Source organism: Triticum urartu, chromosome 1 (assembly GCF_003073215.2).
Source record: "Triticum urartu cultivar G1812 chromosome 1, Tu2.1, whole genome shotgun sequence".
In the NCBI taxonomy this organism is placed as follows: Eukaryota; Viridiplantae; Streptophyta; class Magnoliopsida; order Poales; family Poaceae; genus Triticum; species Triticum urartu.
Genome location: NC_053022.1, coordinates 19,370,336 through 19,397,885, shown reverse-complemented (window position 1 = coordinate 19,397,885; position 27,550 = coordinate 19,370,336). Strand labels below are relative to the sequence as shown.

At 43.8% G+C, this 27,550-nt stretch overlaps 3 protein-coding genes and 1 pseudogene across 4 annotated transcripts; 1 reads left to right on the top strand and 3 right to left on the bottom strand.

Moving 5' to 3' along the window:
* Positions 1 to 4,367: 4,367 nt before the first annotated feature.
* LOC125543649 (probable LRR receptor-like protein kinase At1g51890) lies at positions 4,368 to 9,021 on the top strand. Of its 2 annotated transcripts, XM_048707067.1 has the most exons (11): positions 4,368 to 4,571; positions 4,651 to 5,721; positions 5,876 to 6,014; positions 6,581 to 6,652; positions 6,750 to 6,821; positions 7,021 to 7,101; positions 7,201 to 7,370; positions 7,465 to 7,736; positions 7,828 to 7,954; positions 8,088 to 8,156; positions 8,272 to 9,021. In XM_048707067.1, the coding sequence occupies exons 1-11, from the start codon at positions 4,466 to 4,468 to the stop codon at positions 8,937 to 8,939; spliced, it is 2,847 nt and encodes a 948-aa protein (XP_048563024.1). In that variant the 5' UTR covers positions 4,368 to 4,465; the 3' UTR covers positions 8,940 to 9,021. The 2 variants fall into 2 exon arrangements, with proteins under 2 accessions (XP_048563024.1, XP_048563034.1); XM_048707077.1 differs by lacking the exon at positions 6,581 to 6,652.
* Positions 9,022 to 9,098: 77 nt separating this feature from the next.
* Positions 9,099 to 14,105, bottom strand: LOC125543663 (protein Rf1, mitochondrial-like). Its single transcript, XM_048707088.1, has 4 exons — positions 10,853 to 14,105; positions 10,329 to 10,737; positions 9,760 to 10,005; positions 9,099 to 9,215 (listed from the first exon to the last, which is right to left on the bottom strand). The coding sequence occupies exon 1, from the start codon at positions 12,736 to 12,738 to the stop codon at positions 11,227 to 11,229; it is 1,512 nt and encodes a 503-aa protein (XP_048563045.1). The 5' UTR covers positions 12,739 to 14,105; the 3' UTR covers positions 9,099 to 9,215; positions 9,760 to 10,005; positions 10,329 to 10,737; positions 10,853 to 11,226.
* Positions 14,106 to 14,256: 151 nt separating this feature from the next.
* On the bottom strand, positions 14,257 to 17,393 carry LOC125543660 (protein Rf1, mitochondrial-like). The gene is given in 2 exon segments (XM_048707087.1): positions 14,257 to 15,837; positions 15,839 to 17,393. Coding segments are annotated over 2 exon segments (2,370 nt in total). The 5' UTR covers positions 17,363 to 17,393; the 3' UTR covers positions 14,257 to 14,991.
* A 3,954-nt stretch (positions 17,394 to 21,347) lies between these two features.
* On the bottom strand, positions 21,348 to 24,851 carry LOC125542271 (annotated as a pseudogene).
* Positions 24,852 to 27,550: the final 2,699 nt, after the last annotated feature.

Sequence of the window (27,550 nt, the reverse complement as noted above, 5' to 3'; positions counted from 1 at the left end):
TTATGTGATTATGCAGTAGCTATTTGAACCTTATGATTTCTGATATCCTATATAAGAAGCAGGTTCATGCATGTGTAGGAAGTACCTTTGCTCCATGTAACAAGTTTCCTTTTCTTTGCTGTGCTAGATAATTGATGATCTCTGTCCGTCATAATTGATCATGAAGCAAAAGAACAAGGCAATGCAGGGTTGATGAAACCTACAAGACGTGCTCATGAGATGTTTCTAGCATGTTCTACCTTATCTATTGTGACCAGTTCACCACGTCTCATCACATGTTTCTAGCTGGCTCAAAGTTCTGGAGCAAGTCCCATATCACATGGCGGGCAGGGGGAGTGAGCCCCACAGCGAATCTCTCCAATCTGGATCATAGGATTGCCTGATCCAATGGCATATATGATGCCACGTTTTGTCAATTTCAGACCAATCAATTAGAGCCGTCTGATCGTATTGATCCAAAGGTCAGCATTAATTATTGTTGTGCAATTCTGTAGATCTCAAATTGCAATTCGGGATGTGTCTGAACTTTGGAGTCCTGAGGACCAGCATGCTCACGGGCTCACGGCAGACTATTTCTTCGTGCTCCGGTGACTTGTGGTGGTTCTCTGAACTTTGGGATGTCTTTTAAGAATCAGGGCCATCCATCGGTAGTAGATTGGGCTAGTACAGCCATTTCAGGATCATGATACTGGGGACATGGCGGCAGGAGTGGGCGTCCAAGGAAATGCTTCACAAAAACAGCAGCACGGCATGGCCCTAGCGGAGCTCCCCTAATCCCGTGGATAATCCATCAATCCTTGGCATGAATGTGAACAACAAGTGCAATCGTGAGGTGCCGTCTCAGCCTCTGCGCGCACTGGAACCGGGGCAGCTGATGATGTTGGGCGGGGCTGGGTGCCAACAAGACGTGCCATGGTTGAGGTAGAACTTGGAGCCGTGCCATGCAGTCCTTCACCGACGCGCGCATGCTCGCCTTCGTGGAGCCTGTGTCGAACACCTAGTGGGCGCGCAGGTCTCGCAGGCTTTCGGATGACAAAATGAATGTGGAGCAGGAGCAGGGACTGGTGGGGGGCCTCCGAGACGTGATAGCGCGGCCTCCTCTTCGCAGGCACTGGTGCCAGAGCGCAACATCGAAGGATTTGGCGTGCATTCGCTTGTCCAGCTTTCCTTTTTTTAGAGGGGGTCCAGGGGAGCTCCTATTTGCCACATTCTGCGGCAAAAAGACGCCCCTTCGCACAGGGCGCACAAGACTGAGCTGGCCTGTTGGGGCTGAACAGGTGCTGGCAGTCAGACGGAAAATACGCAAAAAAAATTAACGGCGCACGGGAGATGGGATTCAAACCGTGGATCTCCTGTTAGTGCACTAACCTTGCTAGCCAGTATGGCTACAGAGTTTTGTCGACAAATACATATCCCAACATATAAAGAACTATGACCAGCGGGATAAACTGAATATTACCTAAGAAATTGCAACAAAAACTTCAAATTTTGATCATTCTGTGGAAATTAAGGAATTTTGACAAACGCGGACAATTTTAAAATTTCAAAACATCTTCTGAAACTGCAAAAGAAATTTTAAAATTCTCGAACATTTTTTGAATTGTACAAAAAACTTGAAAAGGGTACATCTTTTCAAATCCGAATAAATTGCTAAAACGGTAATAATTTAAAAAACAAATTGAGAACATTTTTTAAAACACAAATTTTTTAACAAATTCCAGAACATTTTCCTAAAAATATGAGCTTTTTTAAAATTGTTGACAAAAACTCAAAACTGGGACATTTTTAAAATTGCAATCAAAAATTTAAAACAGGAAAAAAATTGAAATCCAGAACAAAATGTTGAAAGTACGTGCAGTTTGAATACCCTGAACAATTTTGAAAATATGAATACTTTTTTTATATATCAAAAAAATGTAAATGTAATAATTTTTCTGAAACTTTGAAAAAAAATCTAAAACATGAACATATTTTGTAAAGACCGAACAATTTTTGAAACTTTGAAAAATTGCGAACAATTTTTAAAATAGGATTTCACGGTATCCGCTGGTCTTCCTCGTTCACAGCGGGCCTCTGGCAGCCAGAAACCCAACCTGGACAACCCGTTCAGCAGCCTGCTTCCCTTAGGCCCGTCAGCTTGACAGTTGGGCCATCAATGACAAAGCCACACATAAACAAGGACGATGATCTTCTCTTCCTCCCGGTAAACACATTTCGACGGCTTAATAGAGCTTTACGAGATTGACTAAAAAAATAAAAAAGACTAAAAAAAATCTCAAAAACAGATCTAAAATAACACTATAAAAATGAAAAAGGCGAAACATGCTTATTCATTGCCATGAAATGCGCAGTGACTTCTCCCATTAAAATGGTTGATTACGGTGACAATTCCTCCATCTCTCTAATTTCACTCAGCTAAACAAATGGTATGGAAGGTGTTAACCACTCTTCGGAGCAGTATTATCTTGCAACAACCGATCGAGACAAGTTGGTCTTAATGAGTTGTGTCCATCCCTCCTAAGTCGTAACCTGACATAATCAACCCAGACAAGTTGTTCCTAATTATTTATGCTAATCCTCTCTTGAGTCATAACCTGACATAATCAACCGCGTCGTGCATGGTTGATCTCGTCTCGCTCTGAAATCTCATATATCACGCCACCTTATAGATATATTAACAGGCTTGCATGCGATTCGTCCATTTTTCTACTGCATACACTGTTTTTCAAAGACATACGTCAAATGCCCCCTTTTCCAGGTTTCTTCGCACGCAGATATGATTGTATCAATTTATTTTGTTTCCCACCCCAAAACTAAACTGCTAACCTACACCCATAAGCAACCACGTCAATTCGGTCGATACTAAATAGCCTCATTAGCGTTTTATGCTCTCGACTCTATAGTCATGTAAATATTTTAAACCTCTGTGCTTCAATGTTTTAATGATATAGAACTTCTCATCTAGTACATCTACATTTATTTGAGGTGAGGTGTAATTTCCCATGAGAATATTCATCATCCCCTGTGTGTTGTTCTCAACAAGGCAACTGCGATTGCAAAGGTCAAGGTGAGCAGGCTGTGACATAGGAATCTCAAATCTCGGCTTAGGTATAAACCTCCGAAAGGTATCTCTATACCGTGTTTCTGCTGATAATAGCATTCTACGAAGGTGATGGAGGAAAGAGTATTCTTCATTTTAATTCTGAAGGAGGTAGTAAATACCATAATTAATGTGGGGTTTACAGCTATTGTCTACTTCCCTTTGACAGTCGACGAGTTGAGTGCATTACTGTGCTATGTAATGTGAGTTTTAAGTCTACTTTGTTGTTTATGAAAATTACTACTCGTATGCCAATTGATGCGTTCAGACGGTTGGGTACATTGTGCCAACATGTATGTGTTTTTTTGTGTTACCTGTTTGATTCCTACCATCGAACTAAAAGCTTAAATAATAGTAATATGGTTGTTTTCGTATACATATTCCACACGGTTATGCATGAAAGTAGTTTGGGATGCAGGTCAACTCTTAAATGGCTACACGCAAACCTTGCGGATAGTACACACAATAAGAAGGGTATGTGGTGAAGGGAATCCATTTGGCACAGGACATCCTAATCTCCAATGGTAGATCCTCGGAGTTCCCAAATCATTTGGTGTGTGTGTCTATATATATATATATATATATATATATATATATATATATATTTTGGGACAACAGTTTCTGCCTAATGACATTTTCAAGTGCAATGCAGGTCTCTTCAATCATAAAATGAGCATACAGTGCAGTTGACCGGTACTTGGTCATCGTGAAGTCGATCTTAATTTCCTGGCAAAAGATGTCAATCGTAATTATTTCCCTTGTCCATTGCTCATGCCACATTCAACTCTTTAACCACTAAAAAAACTTTGTAACCACTCTTCACTTAATTAATTTGGCCAATTGGAGAGCCCAAAGTTAAGAATAGTAATCACATACCTAATGCACCACGACCATTGGTGTACCATTTGCTGTTGACATAATATATAAATCAGGTGTGTATAAGTTGCCTGATGTTATAAGTGGCGTAACATGGATCATGACATCTTGGCTAACTGCTATTAATATCAACTGAGAATTAGTTACAGATTTACATGTATAACATATGCGAGTCTGAAGCTACAATGACCGGCCTCGAGTAATAAGCATGACAAGTATTACCCTATGCACGCTAGATAGTAGATGTGATCTTCTTTGCGTTATTTTGTTGGCAACTGGGACAACTATGTATTGGTTAATTTATGGAAAATGGTTGGAGTAGTTGACTAGTTGAAACAGGAAGACTTTCTAGTACAAGGACCAGTTTGTGTACCACCCTTTGTCTTGTCCTCTGTTACTTTCTGTCATATAGTATCATGCATCATATCCTATTATTTGGTGAAAATACTGGCAAGGGCAGGAGAACCTAAGTTTCCAAACGTACTTTGCATGCGCAATCAATGCGCCAGTAGAACAATGGCGCCCCGGTGGTGGCTGCTGATTCTCTGCCTCGCCGGCAACGTACTCCATGGCCGCGCACAGCTTGACAGCAGAGGTATCTCTCTCTCTCTGCTGTTATTGGCTTCTCTCTCTTAATCATGCTGCCTCATTTACATTGCATATTCGTTGTGCAGGTTTCATCAACATAGACTGTGGGCTACAGGGAGAGGAGAGCTACGTCGACGACGAGACAAAGCTGGTGTACGTCTCAGACGCTGGGTTCACCAACACCGGCACGCCTTACAACATCTCGGCTGAGAACTACCGGCCATGGCGGTCCAGGAACGTCTGCAGCCTGCGAAGTTTCCCCGATGGCGTGCGCAACTGCTACACGTTAGGGTCCCTGGAGTCGGGCCTCAAGTACCTCTTCCGCGCGACGTTTCTCTATGGCAACTACGACGGCCTTAACAAACGACCAGCGTCGTTCGACCTCTACATCGGCGTCAACTTCTGGACGGCGGTGAACATGTCGTGGTGGGGGTTGGATGAGGACAACAGGGCGACGGTGGAGGCCATCGTAGTCTTGCCACACGACATGGTGCAGGTGTGCCTGGTGAACACAGGCGGCGGGACGCCCTTCATCTCCGGGCTGGAGCTGAGGCCGCTCAAGATGTCGCTCTACCCACAGGCAACGGCGGAGCTGGGGCTGTTCCTGCTGCGCAGGCGAAACTTTGCCGCGATAAACGGAACTATCATCAGGTTCCCCGATGATCCATACGACAGGCTATGGTACCCTAGGTCCGACGCCACGATGTGGGCAGAGACGACGACGACCGAGAGGGTGGACGACGTCGATGGCGACGAGTTCGAGGCGCCCATGGCGGTGCTGCAGACGGCGATCAAGCCGCTGAACACCTCCGGTAGCATCAAGTTCGGCTGGGAGGTGGCGCCCGAGCTCAACAATGTGTCGCCGGGGCCGGGGTACCTCGCCGTCTTGCACTTGGTCGAACTGGAGCTCCTCGGCGGGGATGCCTTGCGCCAGTTCAACATCAGTGTCAACCACGATGAAAGCTGGGTCCCGGGCTACACGCCGCCAGGCTATCTCCGCAGAGCCTATGTCTACAATAAATTCACCAACCCGCGCGACAGCAGCTACATCGTCACCATCAAGGCCACAGCCAATTCCACGCTGCCGCCCATCATCAACGCCTACGAGTTGTTCTCCGTCATCACCACCACCAACATTGGAACAGAATCCCAGGATGGTAATCAATTTAATTAAGCACATATTGACATCTAACTAAGCATATCTTGACATCTATTTATGAGTATGTATGTATATCTATCTATCTATCTGTATACCTTGTGCTACTGAAATGGTTGGTGCGATGTGATTAACTACTGCAAGCATGCGTGTAGCATCCGCCCTCATGGCGATCAAGGCCAAGTACGGGGTGCGCAAGAACTGGATGGGTGACCCATGCTTTCCCAAGACTATGGCATGGGATGGCTTGACATGCGGCTATGCCGCTGCCAACCCTCCAAGGATCACAAGCATGTAAGTTATTTTTACTCCATATATTTTCAAATATTGGAAATCATGTAATGTTACAAATGAGAAATGGGGAAATCAAGATGGCATTCCCTAGTTTGGGGAATTCAAGAAAAGTCAGAAATAAGTTGTAAACAAATAATACACATTTTCTGATTTTTATGAATTTTTTAAAAGTATTCATGGGTTTCCTATCATTGTCTTGTTCATCATAATATGTATATTTTTTTGTAATTTTATTTCGTATTTATATAATTTTAGTTCATCAATTCTCACATTTTTACTAAGTTTTCAACATATACATTTTTTACGTTCACCCTTGAATTGTATGTATTGCATTCACATTTGAAGCTTTCAATTGAAATATGTTTCCCTCTAGTTTTCTCATTATTTTGTGATGGGATGTTTAAGGTCATAACATTTTAGCTGAGATCCTGAGACCAATAACAAAAAATATCTATTTTGAAAAAAATAGGGTCAAAGATGAGTGTGGTCAGAGAGATCAAAAAATTACCTTATGTATACAACCATGGAAAATGAAGCTGATCCTTTTATGTATGTGCTTTTTGTAGAAACATGTCCTCCAGTGGTCTAAATAGTGATATAGCATCATCTTTCGTGCATCTAAAGGCTCTCCAATACTTGTACGTTGAGTTCTGGATTTATTTGGCCTAATCTCGTCTGTACTTCTCAGCAACACAAGCTTCAAGAAATTAAATATATTGTTTCCCTATCTTGCAGGGATTTGTCAAACAATAACTTGACAGGATCAATTCCAGATGCCCTTTCAGAGTTACCATCATTGACAGTCATGTAAGTTGGGCAATAATTAGCCCTAACTAATTAGCAGACATGCTTATTTACACACTCGGACACAATATATGACACATACAAAAATTAACAAGATTAATAGTTCCAACAAGCAGTATATAGAAAAGTCTTGTCAAACTTTGACCGAATTGCTTCAAGTTATTATGTACATATATTGTGTGTCTGATGTGCTTTCCTCTAGAGATTTGTCTGGCAACCAACTCAATGGATCAATTCCCTCTGGACTTCTCAAAAGAATTCAAGATGGCTCCCTGGTTCTAAGGTGTTCATAGTATATACATACTTGATAAATTCCACTAAGCTTCTTTGTTAAAAAAAATTGCATGGACTTCATTAATTAACTTGGTCCTTGATTTATTAGACATGGCAACAATCCAAACCTTTGCACTGACGGCAATTCATGTGAGCTTGCTGCTAAAAGGAAGGGCAAACTGGCCATCTATGTTGCCGTCCCTGTACTTGTCATTGTGGTGATAGTATCACTGGCCCTACTAGTCTTGTTCTTCCTAAGACGACGAAACCAGCAGCAAGGTTAGAGTGAGGCCTTTTCAGCATGATTGAGCCAGCACACAACAATGCCCATATTTGGTCTATTAATTCATCAATTTCCTGTGTATACATGAAGGATCAATGAAAAAAAGGTCGACGGCGGTAAAGCCACAAAACGAAGAGGCGATGCCAACGAGCTATGGCGGCGATGATGATTCTTTGCGAATAGTTGAGAATCGCCGGTTCACTTACAAGGAACTCGAGAGGATAACCAATGGCTTTGACCGGGTGCTTGGCGAAGGAGGGTTCGGCCGTGTCTATGATGGCTTCCTGGAAGATGGTACTCAAGTGGCAGTGAAGTTGCGGTCTCATTCCTCCAATCAAGGCGTCAAGGAGTTCCTCGCAGAGGTGCGATGGACCAGATCCTTTAACAGCATGCGCCGTCAACTACTGGCAGAAATGCGTGATTTTGATGTGAAATTTTGATGTGCTTGTGCAGGCTCAGATTTTAACCCGGATTCATCACAAGAATCTTGTCTCAATGATTGGTTACTGCAAGGATCGGGAGTATATGGCACTTGTGTACGAGTACATGGCACAAGGGACCCTGCGAGAGCACATTGCAGGTATAAATACTAACTACGGCTAACAAAAAGGATTTGGCTTTTAACTCATATAGTGAATGCTCAAGTCGCCCCAGTGGTTCACCTGAGGTACTTTCTATTAATTCGGACAAACACGCTGTTATTGTATTTGTAGCAAGTGGACGCAATGGAGGATGTTTACCGTGGAGGCAGAGACTCAAAAACGCACTTGAATCTGCACAAGGTGCACGCTCAAGCTGCCCTTCAATAGTTATGGCCTACTTTTGTATTCACCAGAGGCACATTATCCCTATTGGGCATGCATTTGACTTACAGGTTGATGTTCTTGCCATGTGTAGGGTTGGAGTATCTGCATACGGGTTGCAACCCGCCTCTCATCCACAGGGATGTCAAGGCCACCAACATTCTGCTGAATGCCAGGCTAGAGGCCAAGATTGCTGATTTTGGCTTGACGAAAGCCTTTGACTACCACAACAACACCCATCTTTTCACGAACACGCTCGCTTTTACCCCAGGATACGTTGATCCGGAGTACCAGGCCACGATGCACCCAACGACCAAGAGCGACGTGTACAGCTTTGGAGTGGTGCTGCTGGAGCTGGTCACCGGGAAACCAGCCATTCTTTCGGACCCAGAGCCCACAAGCATCGTCCAATGGGCAAGGCAGCGGCTGGCGCGCGGCAACATGGAGGGCGTGGTGGACGCGCGAATGCAGGGTGGTTATGATATCAACGGCGTGTGGAAGGTGGCGGAGATTGCACTCAAATGCACCGCACAGGGGTCGGCACAGCGGCCCACCATGGCTGACGTGGTGGCGCAGCTACAGGAGTGTGTGGAGCTCGAGGAGGGCCGCGCTCCTAGCTTCCACACCGGTGGCAGCAGCGGTGACGAGAATTACAATGCTTACGCTAGTGCGCAGTCCACCGATGTGAGCAGTAACACTGCATTCGAAACGGAGCTGAGGATACCAACATTGGCCGCCGATCCAGGCCCGACAGCACGTTGAATACCTCTTTGTATAATTGTTGTTTTCTTTAAGTCTCTGTGAGATTCTTAATCATGTAGTTATTTATTCTCTCCTTGCCAAATTATAGTGGATATGAGATATTTTTCAAACTCTTAACTTTGTAAACTTTGACCAAGTTTACAGGAATATATGGACATATACAACTCGATGGAGAGGAGTGTAGTTTCATCATACCGGCTACCATGAGCAGAACCTGGCATATCAGCTTCAACAGCCATCACCGTCACATCTCACACGATGCAGCTTCCAATGGATCTGAAAAAAAATTGTGCGTTAGAAAGCAAATGAAGCAGACAAAATCACTGGAATAACTTACTGCAGTGCTGCTCCAACTCAGCAACCATAACTTATACTAGTAGAAAAAGAATTATGAGAAAATCGCACAGATTTAACTCCGGGCAAGAACACACTGACTGACTATGCTCTCAACAACAACAAGAAAAAACTAATCACACACAGGAACAATCATAGGATCGACATGTCGCTTGATTTACCATGACACAAATCTGGGATAGAACAGTCATTTATCTAAACAGACACCAGTTGCGGCATAGAGATTGAATACAGACTACCCAACCAAATACATGACCTCGAGGGATAACAGGCATGCATGCATCTATATATAACGAAGGAAACCAGACAAGCGCTAGCAGAATGCTCATAGGTTAAAACTACTGCAGAGAGTAAATTGAGTACCCAACACATGTGTGCAACTCAAAGGAAGCTTTATGGTCTTATGGATCTAGTGTCTAGTCCATCATTAACATGTTAATAACCCTCAGAAGGTCGATGGATCCACCTTTTCAGCTCCAACAATGGTGCATTTCACGAGCTGATTACCGTTCCGCATTCCCTTTTGCGACTTTCCACTTGGGACAGATACTGATGATACATAGCGTCACGCATGGTACTGCCAAATCGTGCTGCATAGTCAACTGAGTAGAGCTCATTTGCTGTGCGATCAAGCGTCTCCTAGCCGTCTTGTTGCAACGTGGCAGCATGAGCCGTACCCGTGTGATCCTGGATCTTAGAGAGGATGATGTACCTGTAATTGCAGCTTCCAAGTCAGAGTAGTAAATACTAAATAAGCACAGAAATGTAAGCCGTTCTGACAGACAGTTGTAAGATAGGACCCTGCAAATGCAAAGTAACCACAGTACAGAAAGATGTTTAAGCAACAAGACCAAATTTCGAGCTTAACTCTTTAAAAAAATGGTATGATACATGCATACAGAATTACATCAGGCTCAAAGGAAGCACAGGACCTTTACATTCTGTCTACGAGGAACAGAGGAAAAGAACACGGTAAAGATTTGAGACCAGATTGCTATCGCTGCTCAATTGGTTGAACGGATCAAGCATGGTTACCTGATTTTCCTATAGGCAGCAACCTTGGACAAAATCCTTATGACCTTCAGAGCTCAATGAAACATAGTCAATGGATTCACCTTTTCAGCCTTAACACCTTTTCATGACAAAACATAGTGCCATCCCAGCTTCACCTTCGACCTGAGCACGTGTGTTCATTTAAAATCAATTTGATGCACAACACCTCTGAATTGGACATAGTCTTGCTCTCTGCATTTCATCAGGTAGACTCCTTCTCTGTGCGGCCAACCATGCCGTTGCCAGCATTCTAGATCTCAAGAGCACAGTCAGTGCCCGCAGGATCCTCGCGGATGCAGTAGTCCAATTTTCAGATAGAAGCCTTGACAATGATGAAGTCCGGCATCTCCAAGTGCCCAAAACTTTACCAATATTTGACGATATCATATATCTGAAGCAGTGAAGCAAAGACACTCAGAATCCTCACAAGGGGCACAAGTTTTCCAGTAACTGAATGTGAATTGTACAATATAGAAAAAGTATCATGCAGTTGCAATTATACTTACCAAGTGGCAAAGAAACGACTAAAATGTATGCAAGCAGCCTCAAAACAGCAAGTGAGAAGTGGAACACAAGCCTTATGGAAGCTTTCATGTTACTAGAAATAGATCTTCTTTCACTAACTGCAGAAACTATAATACTGAGATTGTGATAAGCCTGAGAAACAAAAATATAGGAAATTTCAGATACTACTCACAATAACTAACGGAAAAAAATAGTTATTTCAGCGCATTACGAACTTAACAAAAAGTGACAGAATTTAGGACTGGCTTTCTATTTACCAAACAGAAAATGCATTTGTTGTACAAGCATAAGGACCCATGGCAAGCAACAATCCAAGTTAACTTCTAGGAGTTGAGTTCAGAGATCATGTATCAAACTATTCAACTGTGGCTGCTTCTTCGATAAACTGATACTTCATAGGGAGCAATTTTATGTGTTCTCTATACTTCCCTTTCCCTGAAAAGAGGGAGATCAGCAGCGAAACAGTTTTAGCTTCAAGTGAGTAGCTCTTTGCATCAACTTTCGACATATAATTTCCAGCCTTGACTATCTCTCCTCTTCCCAGTAACCTTCTGATAATATGATTTAACATCCAAGAGTTTGCAGTACAGCCGCTCTTCTCCATTGATAAAAAGAGAGTGTCAGCTTCTTCCACTGAACCTTCTTTTATAAGATTTTTCATCATTATGCTGTAGGTAACAACATTAGCTACCAAGCCATTGGATGGTATTGCAGCAAACAAATCCTTAGCTTCTTGGTTTCGCCGAACCTTGTAGAAGGCATCAACCATGATAGTGACAATTCTAATATTGAATTTCATGTTCATTGCCCTTAATTTCTGGAACAGCATGATTACTTCGCTAGAGCAATTATTTCTGCAAAGTCCAGCAAGAACTATCGAATATGTATCAGTGCACACACTTACTCCAGATTCAACCATCTCATCAAACTTTTCCTTTGCAGCAACAGTTCGTCCAGCCAGAAATAACCCATCCAGTATGACATTATAATTAAAAGTTGTAGGTTTAAGTCCCTTGTGCAGCATCTCTTGGAACAGAATAAGCCCATCATCAATCCTTCTATTTTTGCAATAGCCATTAATAAGTATACCATACGTAATATTACAAGGTTCTAAACCAAATGACACCATATCCTCAAACATTTTTGTTGCATCCTCCATCTTGCAGACTAGGCAGTACCCACCGATCAGTATATTAAACATGAAAACATTAGGCCTCATACCAATGCGCACTATCAAGTCAAGGATATCTCGTGCTTCTATTACCCTTCCTTCTGTGCATAGTTTCTGCATGATTGAACTGAAGAACATAATATCAGGAGGAAGCATACCTTTCTTCATCATTTCAGTAACATATTCCTTTGCTTTCACCAAATCGCCATGTGTACAAAAACCCTGGATTAGGGAACGATAAGCAGATGCTTCCGGTCGTACTCCTGTATCAATCATCTGATTAAACTTTATCACAGCATCATCCAACCTACCCTTTTTGCAAAATGCATGTATTACGGTTGAATATGTGACTGCATCTGGACTCACTCCTTGTTTCTGCATATCTTTAAATATAAGCATAGCCTTATCAAGCTTCCCAGATTTAGCATATGCATAAATCAGTATGTTGAAGATATGACAGTTAGGTAGAATACAGTCTGTTGCCATTGAATTGAAGAGATTGATCATGTCAACCAAGCATCCTTCAGTGGCATACCCATGAAGGAGAATAGCATATGAAATGGTGTCAGGTTTCAGGCCCTTCGTGGCCATTGAATAAAACAATTGTGCAGCTTCTTTGCTATTTCCATTCTTGTAAAGGGAGGTCATCAACAAGTTGTAAGTACACACATCTGGTGTAACACTCCGATTTGTCATTTCCTTGAATAAACTAACCACCTCCTTCCGATGGCCTGAAGAGGAATATCCATGGATGAGGCTATTATATGTCACATTATCAGGTACTATGCCTTATCAACCATCTGGCGAAGGAAATACTCTGCCTTGCCTATTGCTTTGAGCCGCATTCAGATCCAGTGTAACCGACGAGATGCCCTCCAGGGACTTCGGATACTTCAAGCCCAGGACCATGCCGGCGTTGATGAAGATGCGGCGCATAGTTCACAGTATACGTGTGATCTACAAAATTTTAATAGAAAATGTATCCATTTGATAGCTGCACAAAGAAAAAGGCAAAATTATTTGCCATTTTCTCATTTGTACAGCTCATGGTTCAAAAGAGTTTTCCTGAATTTTGTAAATTCATGGTGTATTCTTACACTTCGATGTGAGATTTCCTGCCTGAAGTTTTCGAAATACTCTCAAAATATTACACTAGTATTCTTACACATCGGTGTGACATATACATTTTTCCAAATAAAAGGATGACTTGAGCTTCAGAGCCAAAATAAATCTCTCAAAATATTACCAAATTCTTGTTCATAGAAAAGCATTCATAGACATATAACCAAATGTGCAATGTTTCTTGGGGTTCTTTCCATGTATGTGTCACACCTGTTTGTTCAGAGAAAATATGATTAAGACCCAAGATAAGCCATTTTAGTAGTGTCCAAGACCTTCACAAGCCATTTTCTCAAAGAGCGGTTGTGCTAAATTAGTACTACAAGAATTTGAGGTCCAAAACCTTCACTGCTCAGTGAGTAAATGTAAAATTGTGAGGAAGGAAGAAGATAAAATAAAATGCTGAACTTGACCCTCGTAACAGAAAATAAATTAGGCATCGAATATAATGAAATAACCAGGTTCCGCATTTCTACAACGTACAACTAAAAGAAAAGAAGCACGCCAATTGTTCTATAGTAACAAAATGTACCAAGAAACAGAGGACAAAACCATGGCAAAGCTCACAAAAATCCGACTCTCTCAAAAAAAGGTATGAGATGAATGAACCGATCTGTAATTTTAGGGTACACTATTGTTGGATAAAATGGGTAATAATAATGACACCGTTTTAGGAGTACAACATATCAGTTTATTATTGCCTGCTTTCTGTTCATACTACCAAAGCCAAAAAGAATAGATAATTTATCAGCTCTGTACTGTCCCAAGGAACAGAGAAGTTCCAAATGCATCAGCCATATATCCTTATTATAGTCATACTGCCGTGATATACAGAGTAATGAATAAAAAAGGAACATGCTGACAGTCAATGAAAATTACAGGCAGAATCATATTACCTCTAAACATTGATCTGCGTCAGTTTGTGCAATAAGACAGAGTATCTTTAATTCAACTGCTAAAAACATGCTGAGGCCATCGATATTGTGATTCCCAGCCTTAACACCAGCATGATCTAGTTAAGCAAAATTGCAGGGCTAAACTCAACATGGTGCTGCATCGATCAAAACCAAAGAAAATTGGAGCCCGGCACTAAACTAAACCTGTACACCTCATAATCAATGCCAGCATATACAAAAAGATAACGTACAGGCTGCTACTACAACTGGATCCATATAACTTGTAGGTGGAAAGAAGACCGGAAGCTGCAAAAATAATAACACAAGCAGATATTATTCAGACTTCTGCATGCTCCCTCTTCACAAATCACCCTAACCAGATCAACAAGAGCCATCACAACAGTCAACAAAACACCTCTCTAGTACCATGTTATGATTATCTAACCTCAATCTGGCTTCGATGGCGTAGATCTCAAGTCGGTCAAGCTCCGGTTTCTGCTCAGCTTCTTCAAATTCCTTCTCAGACCAGACACAAGGGTGAGGGGGCACGCATGCACTGACAAGGGGCGCACTGGCAGAGAAATGATCGCATCTTCAGTGGAGCCACATGGAACCGCCACGGGTTGGTTGGCTCGATTCCATGTGAAGCCAAGCCATGGATATTGGCAGGATGGTCGCTCGGCCGCCTGACACTCTACCATAGGTGTTTGGCTAGCAAACTGTACATCTTCACTTTGTTGCTGTTTCTCTGTTTAAGTTTGGATTCAATTTCGTTTCGGTACGCCTAGGTTTGTCTTTTTGTTCGGTGCACGCTTGATTACTCCTTCATCCTGATAGCTACTTCTAACTGAATTTCTTCTTACATATAGAAAATGCATTATTTGTATAAGCAGGACCTATGGCAAGCAACAAACAAAGTTTACCATGTATAAAACTATTCAACTGTGCCTGCTTCTTCACGAAACTGATACTTTGTAGGGAGCAATCTGATGTTTGCTCTATATTTCCCTTTCCCTGAAAATAGAGAGATAAGCAGCGAAACAGTTTTAGCTTCAAGGGAGTAGCTCTTTGCATCAACTTTAGAAATATAATTCCCAGCCTTGACTATCTCTCCTTTTTCCAGTAACCTTCTGATGATAAGATTTAACATAAAAGTGTCAGCAGTACAGACGCTCTTCTCCATTGATAAAAAGAGATTGTCAGCTTCTTCCAGTGACCCTTCTTTTATAAGATTTGTCATCATTATGGTGTAGGTAAAGACATTAGCTACCAAACCATTGGCTGATACTGCAACAAACAAATCCTTAGCTTCCTGGTTTCGCCGAACCCTGTAGAAGGCATCAATCATGATATTGACAATTCTAATATCGAATTTCACATTCATTGTGCTTAATTTCTGAAATAGCGTGATTGCTTCACCGGCACAATTATTTCTACAAAGTCCACCAAGAACTATAGAGTAAGTACCGATGCACACACTTACTCCAGATTCAGCCATCTCATGAAACTTCTCCTTTGCAGCAACAGTCTGTCCAGCCAGAAATAATCCATCCAGTATGACGTTGTAATTAAAAGTTGTAGGTTTAAGTCCCTTGTGCAACATTTCTTTGAACAGAATCAGCCCATCATCAATCCTTCCGTTTTTGCAATAGCCATTAATAAGTATACCATACGTAATATTACAAGGTTCTAAACCATATGACACCATATCATCAAATATTTTTGATGCATCTGCCATCTTGCGGACTAGGCAGTATCCACCGATCAGTATATTAAATTAATATGAAAACATCAGGCCTCATACCAATGCGCACTATCAAGTCAAGGATATCTCGTGCTTCTATTACCCTTCCTTCTGTGCATAGGTTCTGCATGATTGAACTGAAGAACATAATATCAGGAGGAAGCATACCTTTCTTCATCATTTCAGTAACATATTCCGTTGCTTTCACCAAATCGCCATGTGTACAAAAACCCTGGATTAGGGAACGATAAACAGATGCTTCCAGTCGTACTCCTGTATCAATCATCTGATTAAACTTTATCACAGCATCATCCAACCTACCCTTTTTGCAAAATGCATGTATTACGGTTGAATATGTGACTGCATCTGGACTCACTCCTTGTTTCTGCATATCTTTAAATATAAGCATAGCCTTATCAAGCTTCCCATATTTAGCATATGCATTAATCAGTATGTTGAAGATATGATAGTTAGGTAGAATACAGTCTGTAGCCATTGAATTGAAGAGATTGATCATGTCAACCAAGCATCCTTCAGTGGCATACCCATGAAGGAGAATAGCATATGAAATGGTGTTAGGTTTCAGGCCCTTCATGGACATTGAATTAAAAATTTCTGCAGCTTCTTTGCTTCTTCCATTCTTGCAAAGGGAGGCCATGAGCGAGTTGCAAGTAAAAACATCTGGTATGATACCCTTACTTGTCATCTCTTTCAGCACCCTGACCGCCTCCTTTGAATGGCCTGAAGAGGAATATCCATGGATGAGGCTATCAGATGTCACATTGTTAGGTACGACACCACTATCAACCATCTGACCAAGGAAATACTCCGCCTTGTCCATTGCTCTGGCCTTGCACAGTGCATCAATAACCGAGTTATATGTCACCACGTCAGGCGCAACGCCCTGCTGCGCCATTCCATGGAACAGATTGCATGCCTTGCCTACTTGGCCTTCCTTGAAGAAGCCATGGATGACCGTGCTATACGCCACCACGTCAGGGGTGCAGCCCAGCTCAGGCATCCTGTGAAGCAGCACGTCCAGAGCCTCATCTGAGCGCTTTGCGTGGCAGAGTCCCTTGAGGAGGGTGCTGAAAACGACTTGGTCTGCCTCCAGGCCCGTCTTGAGGAGACGGCCGAAGAAGGCGATCGCTAGATCTAGGCGGCGCGCACGGCAGTAGCAGTCCATGAGGACGCCATAGGTGAAGACATTTGGCTGCGCCACCCGTCGTCCGGCGCCTCGGGACAAACGGCCGAAGAGGGCGACGGCCAGGGCAGGGCCATTGCTGAAGAATGCGGACGCGGACGCGCGGGCGAGGGCAGCCAGAAAGTTAGTCAAGGGACGCTCCTGGACAGGATTGCCCTGCCGCAGCAATTCATCAAACAGGTGGTGTGCGTCCTCCGTGGTGAGCGTGCCAGAGCGCGCCCGCTGCGTCGCGGCGACGAAGGCGGCGTGGGGATCCCAGATGCGTGAGGGATGAGAGGTGGAGGAGGAGTGGCGGGCGCCGAGTCGGAGGAGGAGGCGGGGTGGCGACATCGGCGTGGTGGTGGAGAAGCGAGGCATGGCCTTGGTGTGCAGCGTAGGTAGATCCTGAACTGGGAGACGACGGGGCTAGTGCTTTACCAAGTTATCTTATCTAGTAGTACTACTACTATTACTTATTTTTTGCAGGTAAAATTAAATTATGGTCTCATATGGCTATATTCCATATTCATATCACATAATTTATCAGATTATAATTTTATTTAGACCAAGAATATAAATTTAGTTGTAAGCCCTAGAAATATACTAGGAAGCCATAAAATTATAATAGTATTTTTAAGTATTCCCATAGAAAAATATATTTTTAAGCATTTAGTTTTTTTAACATCTTTGTTTTTTTAAAGAGTTAAATGCACTCGAGGTCCTAAAAGTTTCGTCGGGGCGTCACTTTAGTCTTATTTAGTCCAAAATGCACCTTTGGGTACTACTCCCTCCGTCCCATAATATAAGAACGTTGTCCCATAATATAAGAACGTTTTTGACACTAGTGTCAAAAACGTTCTTATATTATGGGACGGAGGGAGTACACTAGTGTCAAAAACGTTCTTATATTATGGGACGGAGGGAGTAATTCTTTAAGCAAGTGGTTTACCCGAGGACCTTTTTCTCACAAGCGCTCATTAACCTGCCTGTGTGGCGCATTGACCCACGCCAAGTCGACAAAGGGGCCGCGTAGGTTGCTCTTTCTTTTTACAGAAAACCCCTTATGAACATTACCTTCTCATTCCCCAGTCCCCGGCTTTATTTCTTCCCCAAATCTGCTCTCTCGTGTGCCCTAAACCTATCCATGGCCGGAACTTCAAGCTCCTCGGCAAGGAAACAACTGAAGATGAGGAGCATGGCAGCATCGTCAGCACCGCCACCGATGCGGCGAAGCAAGCTCCAACTTTGGCGAGTATGTTGCCACTGGTGGTGTGTCCTTTTTGCCGTGTCCGTAGCACCGTTATGCAAATCAAAGTAAATCAAGGACTACAACTATTGATTATGGCAGAGTTATGGCATATTAGAAGAGCTACAGGAGAAGAGCATCGACAAGATTAGGGTTCTCACGGTAACATGGAGGAGGATTGCTCACTGGCCGTCGTAGAAGGGGCATCTTCACGGGCACCCACTCAGATTGCCTCCAGATCACCTCCGGTTGCCTCTGCCACTCGCCTCCAATGTCGCCAAAGTACCGTGAAAGAGGAGAGGGGTGCCACTAAGAGGGGGGTGTCTCTTTGCGAAGCTTCTTGCCTGGCGGTTGGACCCTCTGTCGACGTGGCGTGGGTCAATGCGGCACGTGGGCTGGTCAGCGAGTGGTCGTGGAAAAGGACCTCGGGTGAACCAATTAAGAAAGAATTAGGACCTAAAGGCGCATTTTGGAAGACATAGGACTAAAGTGACACCTCGACGAAACCTTTAGGACCTCCAGTGCATCTAACTCTTTTTGAAACGAGGTAAAAGACTTGCCATTTTCATTGATTAAGAAGAAGAGAGTTGCTCGGTTAATTAAAACACACCCATCGAATAGGGCGCTCCGGCCGACCTGGCACTGACAAGACCACACACATACCGCTGAGGAGAGGACACCGTCGAGGCAGCAAGCAATGTCATCGTCATCGCCTCTCCGCGAGCAGGCAACTCTGGTTTCCTCGCTGACGACCCATCAAGACCTCTCTGAACAAACGACACCCGATGACCTCGATAGCCAAGCCAAACGATCGGCCGCAGGCATCGAGGACCGACAGCTCCGATTTTGTTGATGAGCATCACAGGAGAAAGTTGCAAGCCTCGCACCAAGCTAGTCTAGTGCAACCTGCGGAGAGCACCGTCTGCCGAAACCACCCTCATGGAGTCATCATTGCTGCAAGGGCCCCACCGCATGCAGCTTCAACTTCTCTGTCACAGTGAGAAACAAGCACAGATGCACCCAAAGGGGAATCGAACCGCCGACATCAGAAGGACAAGCCGCGACCCAGCTCTGCACATCACCATCTTCGTCGCCGCACGAGTCGCAACGCCAACCACTCGCATCACCGGTTGAGCACCAGCCAACCATGACACCATGCACTGACCAGCCCAAAGATAGCACGGGAAAGGATAAACCAGCCTTCAAAGCAACGCCCCAAAGGGGGAAAACGTCGTACGAACGACGTCGTTGCCCGACCCAGATGGGGCGAGGCTTTCGCCCGAAGAACCAGATTCGAGATTGTAGTAGGTCGAAGAACTCCACAACAACACCTTCAACAAGGGAAACGACACCCGTAGGCGCCGCCATCACCGGCCGGCCATAGCCGGGCAAGCTTGCGCTTGGAGCAGACTCGACCAACACCCTCACGCAGCCAAAAACAAGCTGGCCCGCACAACCGCTGGCATGCACACCCTTGCGCAACGACCGCGCCATCACCTCCCAGGGCCCACCACAGAGCATGCACACCCGCCTCGCTATTGCAGGCAAGGCCACCAGGATGACCGACCCTGAGCAAGACGAGAGACGAGCTGGATTCGAACGAAGAACCGCTGGATCTAGCGCCCCCTTGCCGCAGCAACTGCAGCAACCACCAAGGGTCGGCTAGAGCAGCCGACCTGCGCGAAGACGAATGACTGAAGGCGGGAAAGGGGGCCGCCACCCGGCCCATACTCGATGAGCAGGGAGCCGCCGGACCGAAGCCCAGGAGCTTGCCGACGACACCACCGCCGCCGCCACCCGCCGGAGACGCAACTTAGGAGAATCTTCGCGCCATAGCCGCCGCGCCGCACTGCAAGGAGGCATGCCTCCCCCGCCATGAGACCCAGACGCTGCAGAGAGGCCCAGCCGGCGCCGTCCACCACCCAGGCTTAGCTCGGCGGCCTCCTCCGGCGACGGCGAGGAGAGGTAGGGAGGCGGAGGGGGTTGGAGGGGGCGCCCGATTTGGATCCGCACGTGTCCTCAAGGAGGCGGCGCGGGGGACCGGGGGGGTCTCTTTTTAGCATTTAGGTAATGAATTTTGTGCCGTGAAACCCTACCCACGTTGTCCCAAACCTAAAGGTTGGAAGTTTACTACTAGTGGTGGCGGAGGTTCTCAATGCCTTCCCGTCTTCAGATGTGCCTAACATGGGTAACAAGCCCAAAATGGTGTTTGTGGTGCGAACCATGTCTTCTGATGTGGTTCGTTTTGCTTCGGGGTCAGATGTTTTTGGGTAATCAACTCATGGATGGAGAGAATGGCATGATGCCACACGGGATGCGTGGAAAATGAACTCGGCATGATGACTTTCTCATGGTAGGATGGTGTCACGTTGATTATCCTGTCACGTCGAAAGCCAAATAGTGTTACGTCAAAATGGGCCGATAAAGATGGTGAATCAAGCCATTGGTGGTGTCAGTCCCGATTGACCATTTGGATTCCGCGATGATGTTTAAGGCATTTTCTCACTACAAAAATTCCCCCATGACCTATCCAGCTAGATCAGACATCATCATCACATCTCGGTATCCTCTTACTTAAGTTTGCTTGGAGCTCCATCTTGGGTTGGTGGTGACCCAAGTATGAAATTTTGTTGTTGGGTATGACACTGGATCTACAAAATTTTCATAGAAAATGCATGCATCTGATAGCTGCACAAATTATTATTTTTTGCAAACATACAGTGATCCATAATACCAGCAAACAGACCCCTAATGTCTGCTATTCTAGATCACGCCATTTTCTTTTCTGTACCGCTCATGGTCCAAACGAGTTTCTTCTGAATTTTGTGAACTTAGTAGATTTCTTCTTACACTTACATGTGACTTTTGCAGGCTTTACAGGTCTTTAGTACCATGTTATGATTAACAACCCATATTATTAACAGGACTCACATATATGCTCCTGCCAAACTTTTAACAGAAGGTTCGAATGGCGAGGTAGTTGTACTAATTGGACCGCTATCAGTTAATATGCAGTGGCATAACTGAATGGGCAGTGCCTTTGAGTTCTTCAAAATTGTTCCAACTTCCTTAGGGAGTTGTATACACGAAGACCAGATTCATAGTCTGTATTATGAATTTAACATTTCTTTTCATTTTTCGAGGAGGTGATTATCAGAACCAAGAGCAAAATAATCCCTACCTTAAATGGTATGTATTCTCGCTTGCCTAAAAGATTAAAACAAGTGACGAAACCTAAATCAAGATGAGCATGTTATAAATGGTCAAACAGGAGCAATTCCTAGCATGTGCCTTTGGATGGTGTTGCAGATGTAGTAGAAGAGGTGGAGCACATGATACCACGGCGCAGAGCTCTGTCATTGACGAGGCAGTTCAGGTTCATGGTGGAGGCACAGGTGTCCATGCCCTGCAGCAAACCGATGCTGTTGGAGAGCGACGAGGCAGTTCAGGTTCATGGTGGAGGCACAGGTGTCCATGCCCTGTGCTACCAGTATATACTACTGAGCTACTACATAACCAGCCCAAAAGAAGCGTCGTGTTTTCAACTTCCTCTGCAAAAAAGAGGATGAAGTCAGATTAGTAAATACGCACAGAAATGTAAGCCGTTCTGACAGACAGTTGTGAGATAGGACCCTGCAAATGCAAAGTAACCACAGTACAGAAAGATGTTTAAGCAACAAGACCAAATCTCCTGGCTTTCAACAGTACAGTACAAATTTTGGAGTGAGACATTTAACACTTGACTCTTTAAAAAATTGTACGAAATCAACATAATGCCAAATGCTGCAGTCCAACATGCATATAGAATTACATCAGGCTCAAAGGAAGCACATGACCTTTACGTTCTGTCTCCGAGGAACAGAGGAAAAGAACGAGGTAAAGCTTTGAGGGCCAGATTGCTACCGCTGCTCAATTGGTTGAACGGATCAAGCATGGTTACCTGATTTCCTATAGGCAGCAGCCTTTGACAAAATCCCAGCTTCACCTTCAACCTGAACACTTGTGTTCATTAAAAAACAATTTGATACACAAAAACTCTGAATTGGACAAGGATAAGGACCCATGGCAAGCAACAATCCAAGTTTAACTTCTAGGAGTTAAGTTCAGAGATCATGTATCAAATTATTCAACTGTGGCTGCTTCTTCGAGAAACTGATACTTCATAGGGAGCAATTTCATGTGTTCTCTATATCTCCCTTTCCCTAAAAAGAGGGAGATCAGCAGCGAAACAGTTTAAGCTTCAAGTGAGTAGCTCTTTGCATCAACTTTCGACATATAATTTCCAGCCTTGACTATCTCTCCTCTTTCCAGTAGCCTTCTGATGATATGATTTAACATACAAGAGTCAGCGGTACAGCCGCTCTTCTCCATTGATAAAAAGAGATCGTCAGCTTCTTCCAGTGACCCTTCTTTTATAAGATTTATCATCATTATGCTGTAGGTAACAACATTAGCTACCAAGCCATTGGCTGGTATTGCGGCAAACAAATCCTTAGCTTCTTGGTTTCGTCGAACCCTGAAGAATGCACCAATCAAGATATTGACAATTGCAATATTGAATTTGACATTCATTGTACTTAATTTCTTGGACAGCGTGATTGCTTCACCGGTGCAATTATTTCTACAAAGTCCACCAAGAACTATCGAATATGTATCAATGCACACACTTACTCCAGATTCAACCATCTCATCAAACTTTTCCTTTGCAGCAACAGTTCGTCCAGCCAGAAATAATCCATCCAGTATGACGTTGTAATTAAAAGTTGTAGGTTTAAGTCCCTTGCGCAACATTTCTTTGAACAGATTCAGCCCGTCATCAATCCTTCCGTTTTTGCAATAGCCATTAATAAGTATACCATACGTACTGTTACAAGGTTCTAAACCATATGACACCATATCATCAAACATTTTTGTTGCATCCTCCATCTTGTGGACTAGGCAGTATCCACCAATCAGTAAATTAAAGATGGGAACATCAGGCCTCATACCTATGTGCACCATCAAGTCGAGGATATCCCGTGCTTCTATTACCCTTCCTTCCGTGCATAGGTTCTTCATTATTGAATGGAAGATCTTAATATCAGGAGGACGCATAGCTTTGTTCCTCATTTCAGTAACCAATTCCTTTGCTTTCACTAAATCCCCATGTGTACAAAAACCCTGGATTAGGGAATGATAAACAATTGCATTCGGTCGTACTCCCATATCAACCATCTGGTTAAATTTGTCCATAGCAATGTCCAAGCTACCCATTTTGCAAAATGCATGTATTACAGTTGAATAGGTGACTACATCTGGACTCACTCCTTGTTCGTGCATTTTTTTGAATATAAGCATGGCCTCACCCATCATGCCAGATTTAGCATATGCATTAATCAGTATATTGAAGATATGACAGTTAGGTAGAATACAGTCTGTTGCCATTGAATTGAAGAGATTAATCATGTCAACCAAGCATCCTTCAGTGGCATACCCATGAAGGAGAATAGCATATGAAACGGTGTCACGTTTCAGGCCCTTCATAGCCATTGAATCAAAAATTTCTGCAGCTTCTTTGCTTTTTCCATTCTTGCAAAGGAAGGCCATGAGTGAGGTGCAGGTAATGACATCTGGTGTAAACCTCCGACTCATCTCTTTGAATACCCTAACCGCCTCCTTCCAATTGCCCAAAGAGGAATATCCATGGATGAGACTATTATATGTCACGTTATCAGGTCGGACACCATCATTTACCATTTGACTAAGGACCGTCTCTGCTTTGTCCATGGCCCTGGCCTTGCACAGCGCATCAATAACCGAGTTATATGTCACCACATTAGGCATAACACCCTTCTGTGCCATTCCATGGAACATATCGCATGCCTTGCCTACTTGGCCTTCCCTAAAGAAGCCATGGATGACGGTGTTATACGCCACCACATCGGGGGTGCAGCCCAGCTCAGGCATCCTGTGAAGAAGCACGTCCAGAGCCTCATCCGCCCGCTTTGTGTGGCAAAGGCCCTTGAGGAGGGTGTTGAAGACGACTTGGCCTGCCTGCAGGCCCGTCCTGAGAAGACGGCCAAAGAAGGCGAGCGCCAGATCTGTGCGGCAAGCGCGGCAGCAGCAGTCCATGAGGACGCCATAGGTGAACACATTTGGCTGCGCCACCCGCCCGGCGCCTCGGGACAAACGGCCGAAGAGGGCGACAGCCAGGGCGGGGCCATCGCTGCAGGATGCAGACGCGGGCGCGCGGGCGAGGGCAGCCAGAAAGTTATTCAAGGGACGCTCCTGGACAGGATTGCCCTGCCGCAGCAATTCGTCGAACAGGTGGTGTGCGTCCTCCGTGGTGAGCCTACCAGAGCGCGCCCGCTCCGTCGCGGCGGCGAAGGCGGCGTGGGGATCCCAGATGCGTGAGGGATGAGAGGTGGAGGAGGAGTGGCGGGCGCAGAGGAGGAGGAGGAGGAGGAGGAGGAGGCGGAGGCGTGGTGGCGACATTGGCGTGCTGGAGGAGAAGCGTCAAGCGAGGCATGGGCTTGGTGTGTACTGAGCAAGACGAGTGGAGTGGGAGACGACGGGGGGCTAGTGCTTTTCCAAGTTGTACAAATGTGCTAGGTCATCCAGGAGAGTAGCATTTTTTACAGGTAAATTTAAATTATGGTCTCATATGGATATATTCATATGACACAATGTGTGAGAATATAACTTTATTTAGACCAAAAATAAAAATTTAGTTGCAAGCCCTACAAATGTACTAGGAAGCCATAAAAAAAGGGCCATTTACATTTGTGCCCCTAACTGGAACCCACTACTCAGATTTGCCCCTAATTTCGAAGCATGTTCAAATTTGCCCCTCCGCCGTTAGTTGCACTTATAAAAATGTCCTTCCATGCCGTTACCGTCCAGTCAAAGGGTTTTGACCGTTTTCTAGGTGTTTGCTGGACATTTTGTCCCTTTCTTCATGTGTCACTTACAAGTGGGACCTACTAAAAAACCTATCTACCTCCTCACTCACTCACATGTGGGCCCACTGAAGAATAAAAGTAAAAAAACCTCTCTGTCACTTACATGTGGACCCCACATGTAAGTGTCTTGTTATCTATACCTAATAATAAAGGACGGAGGCTTTCATAGTTCTCCATACGCCATCCCTTTATATCCATTGATTGTGTGTTAGTCATAAAGATTGATGGCCAAGATTTAAAAATAGATCTTCATAACGGTTCACACCGATTTAGACCAGAAAAGGGACAGACATCCGGGTTTTCCTATTTAGATCGGCTTCAAGATTAAGAGTTTTATGCATAGATATTGAGCAAGGACACTTGCCCTTCATCTTCTTTCCCTATCTTTACCACTGTATATACGTCGTACACTCGGAGTTCCATCTATTTTATCGCTAATAAAAGTCCTGATCCAATACACGATCCACCGTACTTGTCTGTATTGGGCCTTGACCCACACCGCCTCCTCAACATCGCGTCGCTTACCAATTGCAAAATTCCAATACAAGTATAGTCCCACCTCGCTGAGTTCCAGGTAATTTCACCAGTTCATACGTACAATGAGGATTGACGAGGCGAAGCGGCAGAAGTGCTGCTGGACGCGGTGGTGACCAGGGCGCCGGTGGGCCGGAGGAGGATGTACAGGGGAGAGAAGGGGCGCAAGGGAGAGAAGAGGAGGCCCGGTCGGTGCGGAAGAAAAGGCTCGCCGAAGGGAGGGACAAAGGATGCGCGAGATCAGGCGAGGAGGGGGTATTTGGCCTGCTTTTTTTTTTGAGGAGTTCTTATTTGGCCTGCTGGGAGGCGGCTGCTGCGTCCACTGAGACTGTGCATTGCCATTTTTCAATAGAGAAAAATAGAGAGAAGAGAAGAAAAATCAAATATTTTCTGTTTGAGCTGATATTTTTTTGCATGTGGCTACTCTGACATATATCACAGCTCCACAACTTGAATTGGAGTAATGGAGAACAGAGCATGGATTTAAAAATATTTAGAAATGGTATTTCAATTGCAAGTATTTTTATGTGTAATTTGCAAATAATGGAGTAGCTTATTTTAGCTCCCAAATAATATTGGGAGGCTATGTTCATAGGTTATAAAAGAGAACCACCATGTGAATTGCATAATGCCTAAGGAAAATTGGTAGTTAATACAACACAAAGTTCAGTTATTTTGTTTGATGTGACTCACTAAATATAGAAATCTGTATGAAATTTAATTCACAATGTAGCTTTATTTAATACATGTGAGCTACATTTAATATTGGCTATGTTTCGACCTTCTCGCAAGAAAAAGTTTTGACCTGAAATTTTTAAAGCATAACTCATGCACATATAATATCCACCGTTAGTGTGCATAACAACCATAAACTCCAAGAAATACTATTATTAATCAATTGGCGGACATAAAGTACAATACAAAAATATAATTTTCTAGATATATAGCACCTAGCAGTTTAAAAGTGTCATTCTGTTGATATATAGAAGCAAAAGCACTATTCCCTCCTTCATTTATGTAACTGTAGGGATGGAATAACAACAGTGATTCATGCGCTTAGGATATCTGGTATTATGATTATATGATACTTTTTCATAGGGACAAAAATCATAATGCTCATTATGACATCTCTATCTATAATAGGATAATATATAAGGCTCCTTTCAACATGCACGCAGTACATAATGCATAGCGACAAAAAGGAGAACACCTCAAAATATGGAATTCAATCTTCATTAATTCTAGTTAAATTACGTGTATAAATTTAGTCTCAAAATAATTATTTAACCAAATTGAAGAAATTTACTTCTCTTTGCCTGGCAAGTTTCTGTTTCAGTAAGGAGAGATAGATTTGTCATGAATGTATTAGTAACCACAGCGTTATAAGATTTGAACTCTATATGAATTAGTTTGCAGAAACACTATAATTAATATGAATGTAGCAGGCATACAAAGCATGGAATCTAAGCACACCCATCCAGTAAACTAAACAATTCAACATAAGCCACATGATCCAAATGTTATTGGCTCGATCTGTACGTTTCACAAATTCCAATTGAAGATTCAATATTTATAGGCAACAAACAAACACACTTATCTTCGATTAGCGCTGCGTCGCTTTATATGGGCCTATGACTTGTATCCCTCGTACATATCTTTTCATTTGTCGCCGCACGACTTTGTCGGATATTCGCCGGACAGTAAAGGCCTCAAACTAAGACTAGACAGATGCCTCCCTTCTACAAAAACATAAATAATATAATATGTAGATACCGTGAGTAAACAATTAAGTATCAGGGTCATGTTGTTCTAGATGCATGCATATAATGAAGGATCAAAGAATTC

Coding starts and splice junctions, on each gene's coding strand:
- LOC125543649 (XM_048707067.1), top strand. CDS start 4,466: ATGCGCAATCAATGCGCCAGTAGAACAATGGCGCCCCGGTGGTGGCTG. Junction 6,653..6,749: donor CTAAAGGCTCTCCAATACTT/GTACGTTGAGTT, acceptor CCTATCTTGCAG/GGATTTGTCAAACAATAACT. Junction 7,737..7,827: donor TCAAGGAGTTCCTCGCAGAG/GTGCGATGGACC, acceptor GTGCTTGTGCAG/GCTCAGATTTTAACCCGGAT.
- LOC125543663 (XM_048707088.1), bottom strand. CDS start 12,738: ATGACAAATCGGAGTGTTACACCAGATGTGTGTACTTACAACTTGTTG.